Source organism: Ictalurus furcatus, chromosome 1 (genome assembly GCF_023375685.1).
Source record: "Ictalurus furcatus strain D&B chromosome 1, Billie_1.0, whole genome shotgun sequence".
Classification (NCBI taxonomy): Eukaryota; Metazoa; Chordata; class Actinopteri; order Siluriformes; family Ictaluridae; genus Ictalurus; species Ictalurus furcatus.
Window position 1 is genome coordinate 15,449,960 of NC_071255.1, and position 21,426 is coordinate 15,471,385.

The 21,426-nt window shown below is 38.7% G+C and overlaps 2 protein-coding genes across 2 annotated transcripts; one reads left to right on the forward strand and one right to left on the reverse strand.

Annotated features, from left to right (window-relative positions):
* Positions 1-2: 2 nt before the first annotated feature.
* Positions 3-10,945, reverse strand: smad10b (SMAD family member 10b). Its single transcript, XM_053628597.1, has 12 exons — positions 10,838-10,945; positions 10,044-10,289; positions 8,285-8,459; positions 7,846-7,869; positions 6,142-6,336; positions 5,090-5,323; positions 4,827-4,931; positions 4,665-4,718; positions 4,373-4,556; positions 3,997-4,165; positions 1,362-1,500; positions 3-1,193 (listed from the first exon to the last, which is right to left on the reverse strand). Exons 2-12 carry the CDS (start codon positions 10,278-10,280, stop codon positions 982-984), a joined length of 1,728 nt encoding a protein of 575 aa, XP_053484572.1. The 5' UTR covers positions 10,281-10,289; positions 10,838-10,945; the 3' UTR covers positions 3-981.
* A 1,363-nt stretch (positions 10,946-12,308) lies between these two features.
* chtopb (chromatin target of PRMT1b) lies at positions 12,309-13,840 on the forward strand. The gene is made up of 3 exons (XM_053628626.1): positions 12,309-12,426; positions 13,306-13,382; positions 13,528-13,840. Exons 2-3 carry the CDS (start codon positions 13,321-13,323, stop codon positions 13,691-13,693), a joined length of 228 nt encoding a protein of 75 aa, XP_053484601.1. The 5' UTR covers positions 12,309-12,426; positions 13,306-13,320; the 3' UTR covers positions 13,694-13,840.
* The last annotated feature ends 7,586 nt before the right edge of the window (positions 13,841-21,426 follow it).

Genomic DNA, 21,426 nt, shown 5'->3' on the forward strand with positions numbered 1-21,426 from the left:
AATGATTTTGCATAGATTTATATTTAAGAGAAAAGAAAAGAAAAAAAAAGAAAGAAAAAAAAAAGGTACAGCGTGTATTCATTGGTAATAAGGCACAAAAAGTTGGAGGAGGGGTGGAACAGAAAGAAACACCTAAAAGTTACTGTAAAACAGACAGTCTTCATGATAAGAAAAGGTTGCAGCATGAAATGAGGTGCCGCATACTCTACTCTCAGAAGTAATCAAAGATCTCACACATAATGCGTAAGACAAGTTGAGGAAAACATGAGGAAATCCTTGTGCTTTGCTTACTCAGGGTTGCCATTTTCTATTCACTCGAAAGAAGCTACCTTTTTGGTATTGCAGCATATAAAATGCTATAAATACATCACTAGGATTACAAACAATGAAATAATTTGCTCGAATTATTTAGGATTTAGTGCTTTGGTTTGGTTTTACAAAAACCTTTTGGCTAAAATACTACCCCAGGGTTACAAAAACACATTGTAACAAAAAGTTTAAAATGATTGTCTGTCCATTACCTACATTTAGCCAAGTTTGGTGTTTGTGGTATCACTGCTCTTACAGAATAAATCAGCGTTTCATATCATATCCTGGGCCAGGAATAACAGGACACGTTAGTTCTTTTTAGGACTACACGCAGATTTCTCTTGAAGCGAGCGTTGCTCAACTCTTCACCAATTCCAGGGCCTCCTGTTCACTTGTGCCATCTTTCTCTGGTCTTTATTTCCATGTGAGTCAACAGTCTTATGATTGGACTATACACTGGTCAGCGCAGAGGTCCCCTCAGTCTGCTGGCCATGGCAACGGAAAGCTTGTGTAAGTGTCTGCCTCCTTCCATGAGTCACTGTCTGTTCACGTGGGCATGCTGTGTATGTGGGAGAAGCTATGGAGCATATCATCATCTCTCCATCTCTCCTCCATAGTTCCCTGTTGTGGATTCTTGTGAGATGCTGTGTTTGATTAAGCTCTGTTACCAGGTCAGTTGGCAGGGCTGGGCTCAGCGAGGGGCATGGTGTGTAGCACCTCATCCAGCAGCTGCAATGCCCGGTGGAGATGCACCTCTATCCAGCATGGGGTTTGTTTGATGCTCTGGCGTGGGTAATCCGGGCCCCAGCCCTTCACAAAGCTCAGACGCAATATACACAGTCGACGCAAATCATCAACTCCTATGCCCGCTGCAGCAGAGAAACCTAAGTAGAGACAGAACAATGCAGACAAATACTCCTGAATAAATATACCAGTAAATATAAGCATGCCCATTAGTCATTATGGTAAATTAATGTGATTAGTAGAACAATGAATTATGTCTTACATGGCAATTAATATATGCCAAATTTAACACAAAGGCATAGACTCACCGATGGCAGGGGCGATGCCCCCCACACTGCCGGGTCCTGGAATATTTCCGGCCACTGCTGCAGCCTGTGCAGCTGCAGCTGCCTGTGCAGTTGCTGCTTGCTGCTGCATTTGCCTATGGCATTGACGCAGGTCAAAGACCTGGACAGAGAGAGAATGAGGGAAAAAAAGATTGGGGGATAGAAAGAACAGAAATGACAGTAAATGTGTGTTGTGGTATGTTCGTTGTACAGATTAATTTCCTAAACAATTTACTGTAAATGACTCATACCTGACTCTATTACCACAATAAACATAGGCACATTGTATCATGTCTACTCATACCATACTGGACAAATTGGTGACAAATTAATGGAAAAACCCATGGCATTTTGCTGGCATTTGTCCGACCTAGAGGGAAGGGACATTAGAAATCAATAAAAAATTTATTTCTGACTGATCACAGTTTACCCTATGTTGAAACTTTTCTATCCTGATGGAAGTGGTCTCTTCCTGAATGACCCCGCCCCCATCCACTGGGCACGAGAGCACACTGAATAGATTGATGAGCATGAAAAATCCTAAACGATATAGCCTTCACAATCACCAGATCTGTGAAGACGTACAAGAGATGTTGGAGCAATCTGTTAGACAGTGCTCTCTACTGGCATCTTCAAAACAACAATTCAGGGTATATCTTTTGAAAGAATGGTGTTCATTCCTCCAGTTCAGTTCCAGAGACTTGTAGCAAGCAAAGTGCTTCTGATGCTGTAGTAGGTGAAACCATTTGATATTCAAACTGGCTGATAATGTAATAATGATTTAATTAATTCATCATCAGTAACTTTATCCCATTTAGTGTTATGGGGATCTGGATCCTATCCCAGGAACACTGGGTGTTAGGCAGGAATAAACCCTGTTTGGGATGCCAGCCCATCACAGGAACCCCCGCACAAACTAACACCTAGGGGCATTTTAGCATAAACAGTTCAGCTACAGAAATGTTATTGGGAGATGGTTGGATACCAGAGAACCCACACAAACCCCACACGGACAACATGTGAAACTCCTGATTGGCAGTAAACAGAACTGTTTTACCTTTTACCTGTTCAAACCTTAACACCCAAATTCAGCATACTATACTTTAAAAGGTTTCAAAGTAAAGTGTACAAGGTGAAAGAAGTAGCTACTGAAAACAGTTTATGGTGTATATAGGGCTGCAACTAATGATTATTTTCATAATCGATTAGTTGGCCGATTGTTTTGCGATTAATCGATTAATCGGATGGGGGGGCAAACTTTCAGTACCATTTTTGTTTTATTTAAAATAAAATCCAAAAACTGATTGTTTATATTATACAATAGTATTCATTAATTACTTTTTATGGATGCACAAAAAGCAATGAATTAAACTGAAGTCCTAAATTAATAATAAAATCTCACTTTCACTGCACCTGGTGGTTTCTGTTACTCACAGACTTTAGACATATTTTTTACTTTATCATAGTGTTTTAATTAGGCATTACAGATCTTACTTGCGCTACACTGTGTATTACTGCGTCTACATTGCGAGTGAGGAGCAACGCGGCCTCATTACTAACAGATCACTTCCGTTATAATAAACTACAGAAGTTACACTGCAAGTGCGCAAATACAACATATAATGACAATAAACTTAAATTAAACTAAACCTTTTAAGCAACTCGCACCAGTTTCCCCAAGCCCTTACACACAGTGGAGCATTTAGGATATAAACATAACTTTGTGCTCGTGCATCACTGTCGTGCTTCAATGCTACACAAGCTCCGCTTTATAAAGTTTGTTCTCCGCGGCATTGCATTACTGTGTATGACGTCATGCGCCATTGACTAAGAAGCGGCTTATACTTCCGGTTAGTAAAAAAACCGCTAGTGTTCCATTTTAGACGATACTACCTTTCTAATATTCATACACTAGACTGTAGAGTACACAGTGCATAGTGTAAATGCATTTACTCTCCGATGCATATTTTCAGAAAAGAAGAAACATAGGGAGTAAACGTGCCCTGTGCCACGCGCAGACCGACTAATCAATAACGTGATTCGTTGACAACGATTTTCATAATCGATTATTATTGATTTTATCGATTAGTTGTTGCAGCTCTAATGGTGTAACAGCTGTTGTCAAAACATGACCTGGCAGTAGAGGTATGGTCCAGAGTCAGCTGTGAATGAAGAAAGGAGGCAGGTTGAACTGGCAGGTAATGAGTAATTGCTTTCATCTGTGTGTTATAACCAGCAGCCTACTTACGTGATTATTTTTCTTTTCATTAAAGACTATGAACCAAAGAAAGACAGGGCTGACGGAGCCGACACAGCTCAAGCACTTAAACTTGAGACAGACAGTGAACTGTTTGTATTGCTTTTGTTTCATCATTATGGTTTTATCTTTTATACTAAAAAAATTGTACTGAGAAAAAAGAAAAATTAAAATAAATTCTACAGTGGCATTCAATCAAACGTGTAGATGAGCTCCATTTCCTTATTTTCCTCACTTCAACAGATGTCACATGGGCCATGGCATCAACAATAATACCATGGTTAAAGTCGTAAATTAAACCTTGTCCAATAATGGCAACATTTTTGTTCATATCTGTGTTTGATGCAGTGATGTTTTTACTTTGACATAAGCTCCTGGGTAGATTTTGTGCACAGCATCCCCTGGTGCTCTTCCTGCCTCCCTGTCCAGATAGTAGCTCTGTACAAAGACAGCATGGTCACTGAGACATCGCATCCACACATCTCCCTCTCCACGACACTCTAGCTGCACACCTTTACCAATATGGAGCCTGGGACAGGACAGAGACCCAGCATGGGCAGAAAAAGAAGAAAACAATTCAGTCAGCTATGGTAGAAATACTTGGTGGCATAGTCCAAGTGTGAAGTTCAGCAAACAATTCAAGAAAATGAAAAAAAAAAACATAATGAAGATTTGAAAATGTGTGCACATGCAGTTCCATGCAAGGACACAGTGTTTTTTAACTACACACGCTCACCGTGCTCTCTCACTGGCATCTGTGCGATGCACATTACTCAGTTGCCCCAGACAGAAGCGGTCTCCTCCAGATGGATCCACATAGCCATCTATAGTTACCAGCGGGCAGTTAGCCAGGACCTTAAACATCTCCCCCACCTGGATATCCATCTCAAAGTATGAGATTGAGCACCAGAACTCTGGACCTTGAGGTATACATGAGGAAGGAAAAAAAAAAAAATTCTTACTAAATTCCGTTAGAAATAAGAATGACATCAAATTTGAAGTATGTGTGTATGTACAGTTTAATGTACCTGGATGGTTGGAGACTGGCTGAGGGTAGGAGGTGGGAGTGTGATGTTGAGACCCTGGCGAGAATGATAAATAGCAAATTAGATTATAACCGAATAAAGATTGCGTCTACATAAACATTTTTAGATTACAGAAGGATTAAATGAAACAAGAGATTGACATACAGAAATGACCAGTGTGGTGGGGAGGACCCTGCTGGTGACTCCGCCCATTCTGCTGGGACCCCATAGGTGTGTAGGAGGCAGTGCTCGTGCCTGTCCAAGTTGTTGCTGTGACGTTGGAGAATTTACACTATTTTAAGACATTATCTAGAACAGGCCTGATATGAGCAAAGATCTAATTTGAGCTTTGCCCATGTGTTAAAATTCATAAACAGAGTTTACAGTTTATTTATTTCCAAAATGAAGACTCCATTGCCATTACTCACTGTGGTAGGAGGTCTGTGCCTGGGTCTGTTTGGAGGTGCCGTAATCACCCTGACTGCAGCGATCTGCATCAGGTTGCTGGCCTGAGGTCTGGCTGTGTGTTGTTGTTGTTTTTGTTGGTGTGTGTGTAGGAGTGGTGGGGGGAGAACAGGATGCCAAAGCCCTGCTTTGAGCAGAGGCGATCTGCAGTAGGCCCTCTGAATGGCTACCTTGCAGGGACATTCTGGAGCTGCTTGCTATACAAAGACAGAGAATAAGCATTAATATTCTTCTTACACAAAGGCAAATATATCGGAAATAATATATCTATGATATATATAATGAGACACTTTGCAATGTCCCTATATATATATATATATATATATATATATATATATATATATATATATATATATATATATATATATATAAAGTAAATATACATATACACACACACATATATATATATATATATATATATATATATACACACATATATATGTGTGTATACATATTTTATATATAAAACTTATATACATATATACATAAACACACACACACACACACACACACACACACACATTATATATATATATATACACACACATTTATTTATATATAAACTCACCTTATTTCAATATTTCATTGACATCCTGCATAATTAAACTACAATGATGAGACAGGTCCCATTAAACAAACATGTTCATCTATATAAAAAGCTCAGAAAAGCTAACCAAGGGCACATTTATGCAGATTGTTGTTATAGTGTGATCAACATCTGTTTCTTAATGTTACTGGTGATATATTAAAATATTACCAAAGAAAAAGATAATACAGGCTCTTTTATGAAATGTGAATAGAAAGGACAGATTTGAAGAATGTTGTCTTCATGGGAAAAAAAATCAATGTGAAAAAAAAAAAACTGTAAAGAATCCCACAACTTTATTTTTCCCTACTTCAAAAATACATATTCCATGATAAGTCATTTCGAAAGTTTATTTACTATGCCCAACTGTATTTAAACCAATTATGTTGTCATGATTGCAAGGTCGTATGATTCATTAGTGGCACTTACAAGGTGGTGAAAGGGGCAGGCTGGGGTAGAGGGTTACTGATGGAGGGGCATGACGATGGGGCTCTGGGGGCAGTTGGAGTGGGGGTAGCTGTTGGCTGTAGTGCTCTGGGGCATGATGGTCCTGCTGGGGGGGCATTCTGGGTGGACCGTCCATCTGGATACAGTCATGGATATACTCTTCCTTTATCGGCCTGGCTGTAGAGGGCAAGAAACGGCGGTATGTAAACATTATGGGAATCTTTGTCTTAGTATGGCCTGGGGTCAGCAGGGTATTCCACTAAGTGAACTAACTAAATAAGCCCGCCTTATTTTAACAAGCCCAACTCTGATACGATAGCAGCATATGCTTTTGGAGAAACCTGCAACATGTCAGCTTAATGTGATCAGTTCTATTAGATAAGTCACATGATGTCTTGGTTCCACCAACCTAAAAGATATCTGAAGATATAGAAAATCATACATATACTCAGGAACATTCTGCCACACCACTGGGTAAAAAAAATAACTGCCAACCTCACACATATTATCATGCATATCCCAGCAAGCTTTAATATTGGGATGTAATTAATTTTTAACAAGTACTCTACATATTATAAGATCCTAATCCAGTTTTTAATACTTAGATATAGATAGAATAACTAAACCAGTAACTTAAATGCATACAGGAAATCTACAGGGGGGTCCCAAAAGTCTCCATACATAGGAGAAATTATATTATATTATATTATATTATATTATATTATATTATATATATATATATATATATATATATATATACACACACATACACACACACACACACACACACACACACACACACACATACATATATACATATAAATTTAATTTATTTATTTTTTCAGATATCCTTTAAGAGTGCCTTTGACAGAAGAAGAACGCATTGTAATCATTCTCATGGCTGTATTGGGAAACTCTCACCTGGTTGCAATGGACTTTAACAGGAAACATGGCAGGCACATCGCACACATGACACTGTTTCCAAACTTATTAACAAATTCAAAAAGACTGGAAGTGTTGCGGACCAACCGAGAAGTGGACGTCCAGGAGCATCCACTGACAATCCCTTATGTATGGAGACAGTTGGGACATCCTGTTATTATTAGCCACAAATGTAAAATCGGGTGTAGTAGGGAGTGTGTATAAAGTGTAAGGCATTTTAGCAACCGGCTCCCAGATTACTTTGCGACAAGAATGATCCTCCAGCATTTCCCACGGAGATTGCTATAGATTCTATAATTACTGGAAGCCCACACTGAAACATGGATTTTGTTATTGGAACTTACAGACACCTGTCTGATTCATTTAATAGGCCTGGATTTTATAAGCTCGCTTTGTGAAAGATCTCTCAGGTTTATTGTGTGACTACAAACGGCTTCATATATCAGTGTCACTTCATATACAGTTTCTGGATTATTTGCATAGACCTGTGCCTTACCTAGCTGATTTGGAAAAGAATAGTCTACAAATCTGCTCATGCAGCTGTTCCAACAGCTTACTTGTCATAAAATACGAAAACATTTGCATAATATAAGTAAAAACAAGCTGAGACTAACAGAACTATGAAGCTTTTTGATAAGGATGCAAACTACCTCTTGTACACACACAAAACATTCTGCAGCACTCAGATATGTGATAGCAAACGGACACAGACAACACAAGTGAATCTTTGTTTGGCTTTCTTACCTGTGGTCTGTAAGCTTAGTCCAACTGTATTGGGAGAAAGCAGAAACAGAAACAGCAAAAACACTTTAGCTGTAGAAAGGTCATCTGGCCATATTATTACTATGGTAACACACTGACTGGATTTTACTGAACATTGTGTCTATATTCTGCTATGAGAATCTGGTGTAGTTGTTTTGCCTTCATATTGTCTTTATATAATTTTGCATCATTCTGAAATTTCTTTCTTTACATACAGTATACGTGGTCTATCTTTACACCATTAGAGTAAGACAGAAACCCGAGGCGAAGAACTGATGAACCATGGTTGGTATATAAAGTGTACAAAATTCTACAAATTCCATTTAAGCCTTGTAATGCATCTGATGTTCTTCTCTTAGTGTATTAGTCATACTTTCCTATTACTATGGGTTTTTAAAAAAAATGAGGACCACACACATACCGATGCCTGGAGACACCACCCGTTCATAGTGATAGGGGTTGACACATACATTGTCGTACTTGAGATCGAAGGCATACTGGCAGAACTTGACATGTTTGAGCTCGTTTTTGTGGAGGTCTGGCCAACGCCACAGTCGAGCATAGATGACATGAGGAAAGCCTTTTCGCCCTGCTACCTACAGAGATATACCAATGGGGGGGGGGGGTGTTATTGTTATGACAAAGTGCATGGGGAAGAAAACCAACAAGAGGAAACCCAACAGGTTTGTAACTGCAAGGGTAATGGAGTGGCAGGTATGAAAAGAAGAGCAGCAAAGGGAATGTGCCATAATAAAAACATTTCCCCATCACATTCTGAACATCCTGACTTCATAAAGAAAAAGAATTAAGTGTGAAAGGCACAAAGGGCTATAAACCAACAAAATATGGCTGGTAAAGTAAAAACAGAACCTGAATCCTGACAGAGAACATCTATACAGCTCACACGGAGTTCATACACAGCCTCCAGCTTAGACACTGCATGATTCAGCGTGATTCAGCCTTTCCTACAGCCTTCTCTTAGCTTGTGAAGGACAAGCTAAGAGAGATAATGTATTGTGTGTATCAGTATTTGTCCCAAATAGTAAAGACAAAATGAGAGCTAACTTTCGATTCTAACCATCTGGTCCCAACCAAGTGAGGTTAACTTCCAAACAGAGTTTGATATTTACTTCAAAACTTATGTTATGTTTGCCTAACTTCCACAAAGAGTAACGTACTCTTCCTAATCTCTCTCGCTCTCTCTCTCTCTCTCACACACACACACACACACACACACACACACACACACACACACACACACACACACCAATGAGGGTTTAGAACTGGGCCAACACATCTTAAATAAACACACTGCTTGAAATATAGCACAGATATACTGTGAACACATGCTTAAAACTTGTGTAGATTGTGTACATACTTCAAATTCTGACACTCTTAGACAGACACACACACACACCCACACACACACACACACACACACACACACACACACACACACACACACACACACTCCGAGACAGAGAGACAGACAGGCCTTAACTTAACCCTGCCCCTTTCCTGCGTCTCAGACAAAACAACCCTCTCTCCCTCCACCCCTCCTTCTCCTGCTCTCTCTCGTTCCCTCGCTCTGTCTGCAACTGGGGGAGGGGAAGGGAACTCTCAGTCTCTCTTCTGTAGTTGTTTCTTCATCAGCCAAGAGTACACAACAACCATATACATGTCAGGATAACAAAACGGTGAGCTGCTGACAGAAACGGGCCACAACAGTAATTCTGAACAGAACTGGTGTTCTGTCTTGTCTGTCAGACGATTCCCACTTGAGAGTCTCTTGTCTTGTGGAGATCTTGGCATGCATCTAGTCTACTGGCAAGAGCAAAGCTAATACGTGTGAAGTTTTTTGAAGCTTTATGAGAGCGCCATTAAGTTCACAGCAGTAACTGCTCTGTTATCACTGACACTGCTGATCTGACTGAGTCCAGCCTAAACACAGAGAGAATGGCATATCAGTCACACAGCAAAGGATTACATCACTGTGGTGTTTCACAATGTTCCCCACTGGACTAGATCAAAGAGTAATTTGCCCTTGGGTGAATTATAATACACACATAACAGTGTGTAAGAAAGTTCCATCTATACTATAAACAACGATATGGGAAAACACACATATAGTAACTTTTTTCACTCGAAAAGGGCCATTTCATCATTTTTAGTGCTCAGACCTGCAGCCTGCCGTCCAGCGTCCTCTGGATGGTGACACATTTGCTGGGGTGGACACCGTTAGTGGTGATGGCGGTTATAAGAGAATCAAGCTCGTCCTTCTTCTCTTTTAGTTTCTTCACAAGGCTCTCGATGGCACGCTTGGCAAAGCCCTCGTTCTCGCCACCCTGCCGGTGGCACATCAGACTGTGAACGATGCTCAAACATGCATCGCTGCTACTGGGAGAGTTCACAGACATACTCGTGCCCTAGATAAGGGATAGAGGAAGAGAGGGAACAAATGAAAAAGTGTCATTCAAAAATACTTTGTGAGACTCAAAACAAAGCAGCACATATCCGAGCTAACATCAGGTAACCTGGAAGGTCCTCTAAAACACTAGTAGAAGATGAAGATTTCTTTAAGAGGAATGAAACACTATCATGAGGTCTACCATGTGTATGAAGTTTGCTTAGTATGTCTTAGTATGTCAGATAAGCACGAATGACAGTAGTTCACATGCGTAAACCTTGAGATCAACTTCACATAGCTTTTGACTTCTGAACTTTTCCACATGCTTTGAGTGTGAATAAAGCTAACTGTTATTATAAACTACAAGCAAATGCAAGTCAATTCATTTAATCACACTTATTACACGCAAGAGCCTATGCAGTGCTCTGGTCCAAACACAATTCGATCAGTAATTAATGTAGAGAAACATTTCAGTTACATTCCTCAACGCATAATCCTTTTAGAAACATAGAAAACGAACTGCAGACACTTCGAGTATAAGATTAAGTGAAATAAAAGTGTGCTTACAGGTTTTGAGGAGTCACGTGTATAAATGTTCCTGGATTTGTTGCTGTCTCCTCCTCTGTCCCTCCACTGAAGTTCTGCGTGTCTCTCTGTTTATCTGTCTCGCGCCCTCCTTCTCATATCCTGCCGCTCCCAGAGAGAGAGAGAGAGAGTGAGAGAGAGAGAGAGAGAGAGAGAGAGAGAGAGAGGGGGGGGGGGGCGGGCTTATGGTGAATCCAGCCAATCACTACACTCTTCTCAGCCAGACAGACTGCACAGAATCACAGCCAACAGTGACGTTGGTGTCTGTCTGTCTCACTCAAAATTTCATTAGGATTGAGTGCATCACTGACGCAAAACCCTAATAATACATACTTTTTCAGACATCGTGTAGTTTGAGATGTGTCACGATCCGATAGCCTAGAAGCCTAATGAAGACTATAGTGAAAACAGTGCGCAGCCAACAGTTAAATCCCTATCTGTGACTTTTTATCAGCAGTAAAGTTAATGCTTCATTGTTAAATTAGTTCATGGTAGGCTTCAGTCGTTCATGAATGAGCTTAAATTCAAACATCAGAAATAGGCTGTAAGAGAAAACGTCCAGCTCTTTCTGGGGGAAAAAATGCACAAATTGTATTAAGCACATTTCTCAAACGACTTCATTGTCCCCCTTTTTTTCCTTATTTCATCAGGTTTTAAATTTTTTTAGCCTGAGAAAAAAAAATTCTATTAAATTTTGGACAAAGCACCTGTTTTTCAAACCACGAAAAACAATTTCCGATTGTATGATACGAATTCAAAATAATAATATTCAAATTCAGATTTTTAATTCACATTTCCAATTTCATAAATCTAAGTCCATAAAAAAATAACAAGAAGAATCATTCTAATTTTTCATCCACATGGACCCTGGCTCCTAGGGGACCCTCCACGAGCATAAACAAGGTCCCTGGCCTCTAGGGGACCGTCTACGATCATAAACATGGCCACTGGCCTCCAGGGGACCCTCCACTAGCATAAATATGGCCCCTGACCCCTAGGGGACACTCTACGATCATAGATATGGCCACTGGCCCCTAGGGACTAAGAATGAAAGTGTAATGTATAATGTATAATGTGTAATATATGCACTTTATTTTCCATATATTTTGTTGCAGACAGGGCAATCAGTACTCCGTGCACTGGTTCATGTGTGGTTGGAGAGGAAGGGGCCCTGAATTTAACATCAAAAATAGCAGAGCACAAGAAAATAATTAATTACGTATTAAAAATGCTTCTTCTTTTAACAGATATATTGTTGAATGAAATGTTTTTCTTGCTGTGCAGTGACCACACTAGAAGTAACCGGAAGTACTAAACCTATAAGACCACCACATTTTCTTGGCGAGGATGAAATAACAGTGAAAGATTCTAAGCCACTTCAATGAAGTTTGACCTGTGATACACGGAGGAAACACTAGAGGGAGACGTGGAATTGGTCTGAAATGAACATAACTGGAAAACTTACTCGCATATCGTCAAAATCTAACGCGTCCTGATCCTCATTAGGACTGCAGTATGCTGCCAGTGACTCCCAAAACCTACAAAGACACACTTGTAAAGTTTGTACGTGAGTGAGTAAAATATATATGTTTGTAAAGTATGCAAACTGTTTGTTTTTTTAGCGGTTACAATGGGAATTGTGGGCCACAGACCCAGGAGCAGAGTGTAGAGAAAAGGTTTGAACCAGGCGACAAAATATAAATCTCTCCCACCTGCTTCAGTCTCTCCTATTCTATATCTCCGAGCCGTTTGTTAAATTTATTAGCGTTTCTACAGCTAAACATTTGGTAACTAATACATATCCATCTATAGTATTACATTATATAACTTTAACATCTAGTCTATTGTAAGAAGACATTTTGCAAATGTAACAGAATGGACGTTAGCTAGCTATCTCACTCTGGACAGATTTGTATATTTAGCTAATTTCACAAATAATACGAGTGAAATGAATGTGATATATTTTTTACCGAAAGACAGACTTTAATAGTATTCACTGGGGGACTATATTATATTTAGCTGTCTGAGTAATGTAACCGACAGACATTGTGAGCAATGCGGTTCAATTACAATAGGTGATTATCTGCTGCAAACCAAAACTGCTTGCTAATTTGGAGCATGTCTCCCTTACACGTGTTATCTATTATATATCAATCAAGCTCAAAGCGTTTACTATTGTGGCATGAAATTGTATTTTATTACTTTTGTTATATATATATATATATATATATATATATATATATATATATATATATATATATATATTGTGTGTGTGTGTGTGTGTGTGTGTGTAAAACTCAGGTAGACTCATGGTGTTTGGGGTTTGATTAGTTTGCTCATGTGGCAGTATACAGAAAGTATAACAGTCAATTAATCCAGATTCTCAATTTGCACAGTTTTATTGGAGTTTATAATAACTAATGTTGCGTAATGTTTTTTGCCCATTACAGAGTGGGTTGTTAAAGATGAATGCACCATCCATCCAGATCTTGCTGAACAGCACCACGTCCCTGTCACTAGATGAGCGGTAAGAAGAGAAACCAATGTTTGCTTAGGCAAAGCTTGTGTCAAATTAACTTCTGGTAAAAGGGGAGGTAAAAGCCAAAAAACAGTGTGTCAGGGGGTTGTTTTAGTGCTGTTCTCACTCTTCATCCTGTCTTGCGTTTCTGTAGCTTCACCATGATGTTGCATCAGCAGGTTCCTCTGGCGGACATCAGGGACACTGTGCCCCAGAAGCTGACCGCTTCAGTGAAGAACCAGCGCCTGGCTCAGCAAATGGCCAACCGTCCTTCAGTTCTGGCCGCCCTTCAGAACAATTTGGTGAATTTGTCTAACTAATTTTACAACAAAATACCTGAATGCCTCACTTCTACAGGGTCCAGGGTTCGATCCAGTGCTTGGGTTACTGTTTTTGTGGTTTTTCTGTGTATGTTCTCCTTGTGTTCATGTGGGTTTCCTTCCACTGTCCAAAAAACACACCAGTAAGTGGATTAGCTTCACAAAAACGTGCATGTGCATGGTGCCCTGTAATGGATTATCGTCCCATACAGGGTGTATCTTGCCTTGTTCAACCCTGACTGGGATAAATTGGCTACTGAAACTGAAGGAATGAAAGCATTTATTTGAAAGCAGTTATTTTAGTTGCATGTTATTTTCTCACTTGATGGTGTTCTGTAAATAGTGTTATATGTTGTACACTACTTGTAGAGTTTGTTTCTATAACCACAAAATTACAGGATATGCCAGTTTGTTCTGAAAGAGTGTCAGTTCCTGTTCTCTTTACTGTTGATTTTTCATGCTCTGAATGAGTTCATAATAATGCATCTTTTAATCCTTCACCTCTAGAGTGTGAAGCAGCATCAGTTTAAGGGCAACATCAAGGCAAGGCTTGGAAGGCCGATGATGAGTGGAGGCTTGCGTGGGATGTCCAGATCCTGGAGAAGACCAAGAGGAAGAGGCGTACTGCTGAGGGGAGCTTTGTCACAGAGATGTGAGTCGCAGTGAAAGTTCACATACGCATATTTATTTCTGTACACAAGTATTGTTTTCAGTGTCTTTACCCTAATGCCCTCTAGTGTTTACTGAAATCATGTTGGTGTGTCTGACGACTTTAAGCTATAAAGGGAGAGTGTTTTCTCAAATAACATCACTGTTGTGATTTGGTTGCAAGCATGAGCATAAGCTTTTATACAACATTTTACCACATGTAGCAAAGAAACCACAAATATTGCATAGGGTATGGTGTTGTAATCTAGACCATTTCTTCTGCCACAAGTGTCTTATTGCTGTGCAACAAAGAAAAAATATTATTGTAGATGTCTAAGCCTGTAAACTAGTCTGGAGGTTTCATTAAGCAGCTGCACAACATAATGGTTAATATAATTATAATGTTTGGTACATAAAGGCTAGCTGAACTGTTCTAGTGTGTTCCTTGAAGCCTTCATCATTTTACTTACAGCTTAAACTTATTTGCTGTTCCACCATCTGTGAAAAAAGTATTTTAAGTATTTTACTTAGCACTTTATTTTTGACAGTAGATTTCTCCAACACTGATTCACAGATGAATGAATTGGTATGAATCACCGTTTATCCGCTATCTAGTGGCATGGATAATTAAATGTACAGTCATGTGAAAAAATAAGTACACCCCATTTAATTTTTTTTTTAAACATGTATGGACAAGCAAGCATTTGATCCTCTTTGAAACCGTGTCTATTAATAAAAAGTGATACACTATCAAAAGACACATAAAATTGACATTTTGTAATAATTTTTCAATTTAAATGAACAAAAAACCAGATCAGTCACATGGAAAAGTAAGTACACCCCAACATTTATCACACCTTCAAATCCATAAAATTAGGATCAAGATTGTGTGCCAGTGATTAGAAGCTGCTTAGGGAGTGCAGGTGGAACTTGTCTTATTTATACCCCTCTCATATCTAGTGTCTAGTGTCCCCTTTGTTATTGAGGTGTGTGGTGTCATCATGCCAAGATCTAAAGAGTTCTGTAAGGCCTTCAGAATAAAAGGTTGTGGATGCCTAGGAGTCTGGCAAGGGATTTAAAAAGATCTCCAAATTATTTGAAATACAATCATTCCACTGTAAGGAAAATCATCAACAAGTGGCACAGATTTCAAACGACTGTCAATTAGTCCAGGACTAACCGTTCCAGCAAATTCAGCCCAAGAGCAGACCGTTTAATGCAAAAAGAGGTCTCCAACAACCCCAAAATTTGATCACAGGATCTGCTAGTAAGTGTTGCAACTGTTAGTGTCAAAGTGCATGCTTCTGCAATCAGAAAGAGATTGCACAAATTTGACTTGCATGGGAGGCGTGCCAGGAAATTTTACTGTCTAAAAAGAACATTAGCGCAATCCTACAGTTTGCCAATTAGCATATAGACAAAGAGCAGGCCTTTGGGAATATTGTGCTCTGGGCAGATGAATCAAAGATAGAGTTGTTTGGCCACAGTAACAGCAGATATGTTTGGTGCAGTTCAAAGACAGCTTTCCAGGAGAAGCACCTCATACCTAGCTGTGAAACATGGTGGTGGAAATGTTATGATTTGGGGTTGCTTCGCTGTCTCAGGGACTGGAAAGTTTACATTCATTGATTCAACTATGAATTCTGAATCATATCAAAGAGTGCTTGAAGATAATGTGAGGCCATCTATCTGAAAGATGAAGTTGAACCAAAAGTCTACCTTTCAACAGGATAATGATCCTAAGTAAACTAGCAAATCCACCAAGGAATGACTCAAAAAGAAGAAATGGAGGGTTATGGAATGGGCTAGTCAAATCCCGGATTTGAATCCCATTGAAATGTTGTGGGGGATTTGAAATGGGCAGTACATGCAAGAAAACCATCAAACATCTTGCAACTGAAAGAATAATGCATGGAAAAGTGGTCAAAAATTCCAGTAAGCCGATGTCAGAGACTGGTGGACAATTATGCACAACGCCTACAGAAAGTTTTTCTTCTGCTAAAGGGGGCAATAATACCTTCTGAGGCCAAGGGTGTACTTACTTTTTCCACAGAAATAATCACATCTATTGATATTTCTGTTCAATAAAAGATTGAAAAAGCTATTTTTTTTCTTGTGATTTTGTTCAAGTATACCAACTTTATTAATAGGCACTGTTTCAAAGATAATCAAATGTTTGCTTGTCCAAATATGTCAAAAAAAAGCCAACAATTTCCATGGGGTGTACTTATTTTTTACATGACTGTATGAATACATCACACAAAGTGGCAAATGACCCAATGAAATAAGAAATGTTTTTTAATTTTTTTATTCGTGGGTCATTGTTCTTGTAGGGTTAGAAAAGGCCATGCAATTTAAAAAAAAAAACAAAAAAAACAAAACAACCTTTAAGCTCTTAACTATGCAAAGGTATTTGGCCTTTCTTGCACATCCTTGATCCTAGGGACAAATGGCAGCTTGATTCAACAACAGCCTGGACCTCATATAAGCAGAGGAGGACTTACACGAAGTAGAGGACTAAGAGGACTAAGAGGTAAAAGATCTAACAACATTACAAAATGCTGCCACTATGCACTGAATGCACTATTCATTCAGATGTTGTTTTTTTTTTTGTTATAGTATTGTATGTGAGATTAATTTTGTAATCAAGTTCTGTATATTTTTTGCCTTCATCAGCTTTCAGTGACTTAAAAGAATTTGTGTAAAATATGTGCAAATGTGTGTGTGTGTGTGTGTGTATGTTTTGTTTGTTTATTTATTTATTTTCTGGTTCAGAGAAAACCATAGAAAACATTGCCTAGCATTCAGGATTTGTCTAGCTTATATCTTTCAAATCATTAATTTAACACACATTTCAGCAGGAATTTTTCTTATTCTTATATGTACAAACTCTTTACTGTTTATCTCAGCAGGTAGAGGCATGCTGTTTGTAGGCCGTGACTCGGCTGGAAGAAGTGCTAGACGAGACAGTCGCCCTCTCCCCACTCGAGAGGAGCTGGATGCACAGCTGGATGATTACATGTCCATGACCAAGAGCCAACTGGATGCCCAGCTGGATGCATACATGGCAGAAGTTGACCCCGAAGACCTACTGTAATGAAGCCATCACCCCCACAGGGTAATTTTGTACTTAAAGCCCATTTCATAGTCCAATTGAAGAAGCCTGAGACTGGGTTAAAAGCACTGATCATTTCCAAGCATATAAGAATATTCTTAACCAGGTCTCATTAAGGATTAATAGTGTTGAGTTTACGTTGTTTTAGGAGACTGCAGTGCATTATTCCAGTTTATCTACGTTAAAGAAACTTATGGTAGCATGCTTTGTGGACTGAAAATGATGATAAAAAGAAAATATGGAAATCTCAATTACTGAAGTGTTCCAGAAGCCAATGTGTGATTCCTGTAGAAAACCATGTCCCCTTTTTGACCACAGATTTTTGGTTCTTGCATCTATTTGTACAGAAGTCTGTAACTTCTGTAAGAATGTTCTTGTAAGTTAAATACAGAGCAAGATTATAATAAGTGTATACATCTCTGATCAACATTTTGCTTGAAAGTCTGCAATTACATTTCTATCTCCTGGAAATTGTAAATATTGAGAATTCATATCCAAAAAATGTGGCCACTTCTATTGGCGTCATGGTAAAACAGCCATCTCTAATGCATCCCTTACATATTTGGTTAGATTCCTTTGATAATTTCAGTAATTTCTTTTACACATATGTAGACTTGAGAAAATATTTGGACAATTAAAAACAATATTCCCTAAATTGCAACATTTCTAGCAGTTCGAGAGGATGAAGGCAGTGTAATTTAAAACTGTACTTTAAAAATCAGATGCAGTTGACATGTTTTCCCTTGGTTTTTTTAATTTATTTATTGCTAATGCAGTAAATGCACAAAAGAGCCAGGTTCTGCCTCAGAGTTGTTTATCTTGTTTGCTTGAGGGACGGTTTGGTTATCACATTAAATTTAATTCCATCTCATTATTTCTGTTGAATCAGTTGGTTCAATTTAAAGGTACTGCTTTTGTTTCAAGTTGAAAATCTTTCAGAAGATCATGGCAATGAGACATTTTGTGCTTAAAAAGACCTGCTTGTTCATATTTGCTTAACTGTTTAAAACTCTAGTTTGTATACACTGTTGCCATGTCGTTCCTATTGTTCTTTATTTTATAAATGTTTATTCAATAAATAAAAAGTGTTTTTTTGACACCACTGGTAAAGGTTCATTGCATTTTTGTCATACAAACAACTATCAAAACCTCTGATATTGTAAAGGTTTAGATTAATAGATTAAAATAACTATCATCTATATGCACCATAAAACTGATGTAGAGAAAATAAGGTAAAAAAGCAAATATGATGGTACCTTATAAAAAGGCAGATGTTCCCATCCATAAACTAAACATTTTAACCTACCTCAGTTATCATATTTAAATTACAGTGCTGTGGAAAAAATATATATCTCATACGAAATTGTTTCAGAAATTAAAACAAAGGTAATCTGAGTAAACACAAAATACAGTTTTTAAATGATCGTCTTATTTATTGAAGCAAAAAAGTTATCCAATATCAACTGGACCTGTGTGAAAATGTATTTGCCCCCATAGTTACTAATTCCCCAAATCTATGAAACTGCATCCATAATGCGGTTCAGCTAGACTAGACACAAACAGGCCTCAAATCAACACTTAAATAGAACTTTTTCAACTGTAGGAAGTTGATTGAAAGGTCTTACCCAGTAACACTCTATGCCAAAGGTGAAAGAAATTCCAGAAATGATGAAGAAGGTGATTGAAATACATCAGTCTGGGAAGGGTTACAAAGCTATTTCAAAGGCTCTGGGACTCCAAAGAACCACAGTGAGAGCCATTATCTCCAAATGGAAAAACTCTGTACAGTAGTGAAAATTCCCAAAGGTGGCTGACCTTCCAAAATTCCTGCAAGAGAACAGTAACTACTCATCCAGGAAGTCAGAAAAAAACCAAGGGCAACGTCAAAGGAACTACAGGCCTCTCTTGCATTAATAAAGGTCACTGTTCATGACTCCACTATCACAAAGACACTGTGCAAAAATGGCATCCATGGAAGAGTGGCGAGGTGAAAACCACTGCTAACCCCGAAGAACATTAAGGCTTGTCTGAATTTTGACAAAACACACCATGATGATTCTCAAACCTTTTGGGAGAATGTTCTGTGGACTGATGAGTCGAAAGTGGAACTGTTTGGAAGACAGGAATCCCGTTACATCTGGCGTAAACCAAACACAATTCCACAAATAGAACATCATACCTACAGTCAAGCATGGTGGTGGAAGTGTGATGGTGTGGGGATGCTTTGCTGCTTCAGGGCCTGGGCAACTTGCAGAAATTGAGGGAATCATGAATTCTGCTCTCTACCAGAAAATCCTAAAAGAGAATGTCCAGAGTAAATCTTAAGTAAATGAAAGACTGATCTCCAGTTATCAGAAGCATTTAGTTGCCGTTCTTGCTGCTGAAGAAGAAGAAGCAGCCTTTATTGGTCACATATGCATTACAACAAAGTGAAATTCTTTTCTTCGCATATCCCAGCTTCATAGTTGGGGTCAGAGTGCAGGGTCAGCCATGATACGGCTCCCCGGAGCAGGGAAGGTTAAGGTTCTTGCTCAAGGGCCCAACAGTGGCGGCTCAGCAGAGCTGGGGTTTGAACCCCTGACCTTCTGATCAGTAACCCAGAGCCTTTAACCAGATTTTAAGTTTAAGGGGGCAATTAGGTTTTTTTTTTTTTACAGGTGGTAGATACCTTTTTTTTTAAAACTTCAATAAATAAATAAATACACAAATAAAAACTGTATTTTGTGTTTACTCTGGTTGCCTTTGATTTATGTTGTATTTCATTTGAAGGTCTAAAACTATTTAGTATAAGATATACCTCAAAATCAGTTTTTCAAATACTTTTTCACAGCACTATAGGTTCCAACAGTTTATGTATAAACTCCATTTTTTTAAAAATATGGACGTGATGTGATTCTACAGAAGATTAACATATATATCAGACATGTACTTAGGTATTGTAACCTGACCCACTAGTGTGAGGCCATGAACGTCTGGGATTTCTAAAGAAGAAACTTAATATAGGATTTTAGCATTTTGTTACATGACTCAAAGTACTTGACTTTAGTTTAGCAAGCTGAAGCACAAGTTCTGCAAAGTCAGAGTTGTGCAGTGTACACTCCATAATTGCCCCTATAATTATCACTGAGTGTGAAGTACATCAGCAAATTAGAAGAGTAATTGAGCTTGTCACATTATAGAAAATGATCTGCTCACAGTCTGCTGAAATGTAATTTTAGTTGGAAGGCAGTGGGGATTCTACATCATGGCCCAGTCTGTTGATCACTAAGTGGACCCTGTTGAGTGGACTGAGTCAGTGTCATTCCACCATGTGTGTTGTGGTAAAATAAAAAAGCCTGATCTGCTGTGCATTGAGAGGTAGAATAATTGTGCTGAGATGTTGTAGTGGTAGTTAATTAGCTCACATTTCACTTATTGTTTTGTGTACAGTGAAGTTAATTTTTGTTTGATTAAAAAAATAAAAATAAAATGAGAAGCACCCACCTTTAGATTAATTAATTAACATTCTGGAGGATTTCCTGCTGTTTCTCCAGTATTTTTATGTCCATGCTGGATGTTGAACTGACCCAAATCTAGTCTTTTTCAAGAAAGTTAATCTTTTTTAAATTAGCTGAAAAGAGCAAAGGAGTTGCTGATGTATGGGATGTAAATGCATTTTTGAAACTTTTACCACCATGTATGTGTACACATACATACATACATACATACATACACATATACATATATATATATATATATATATATATAAAAATATATATATTGGAAGATGAACCTTCACCCCAGTCTGAGGTCCAGAGCGCTCTGGAGCAGGTTTTCATCAAGGATGTCTCTGTACATTGCTGCATTCATCTTTCCCTCGATCCTGACTAGTCTCCCAGTTCCTGCCGCTGAAAAACATCCCCACAGCATGATGCTGCCACCACCATGCATGGTATTTGCCAGGTGATGAGTGGTGCCTGGTTTCCTCCAG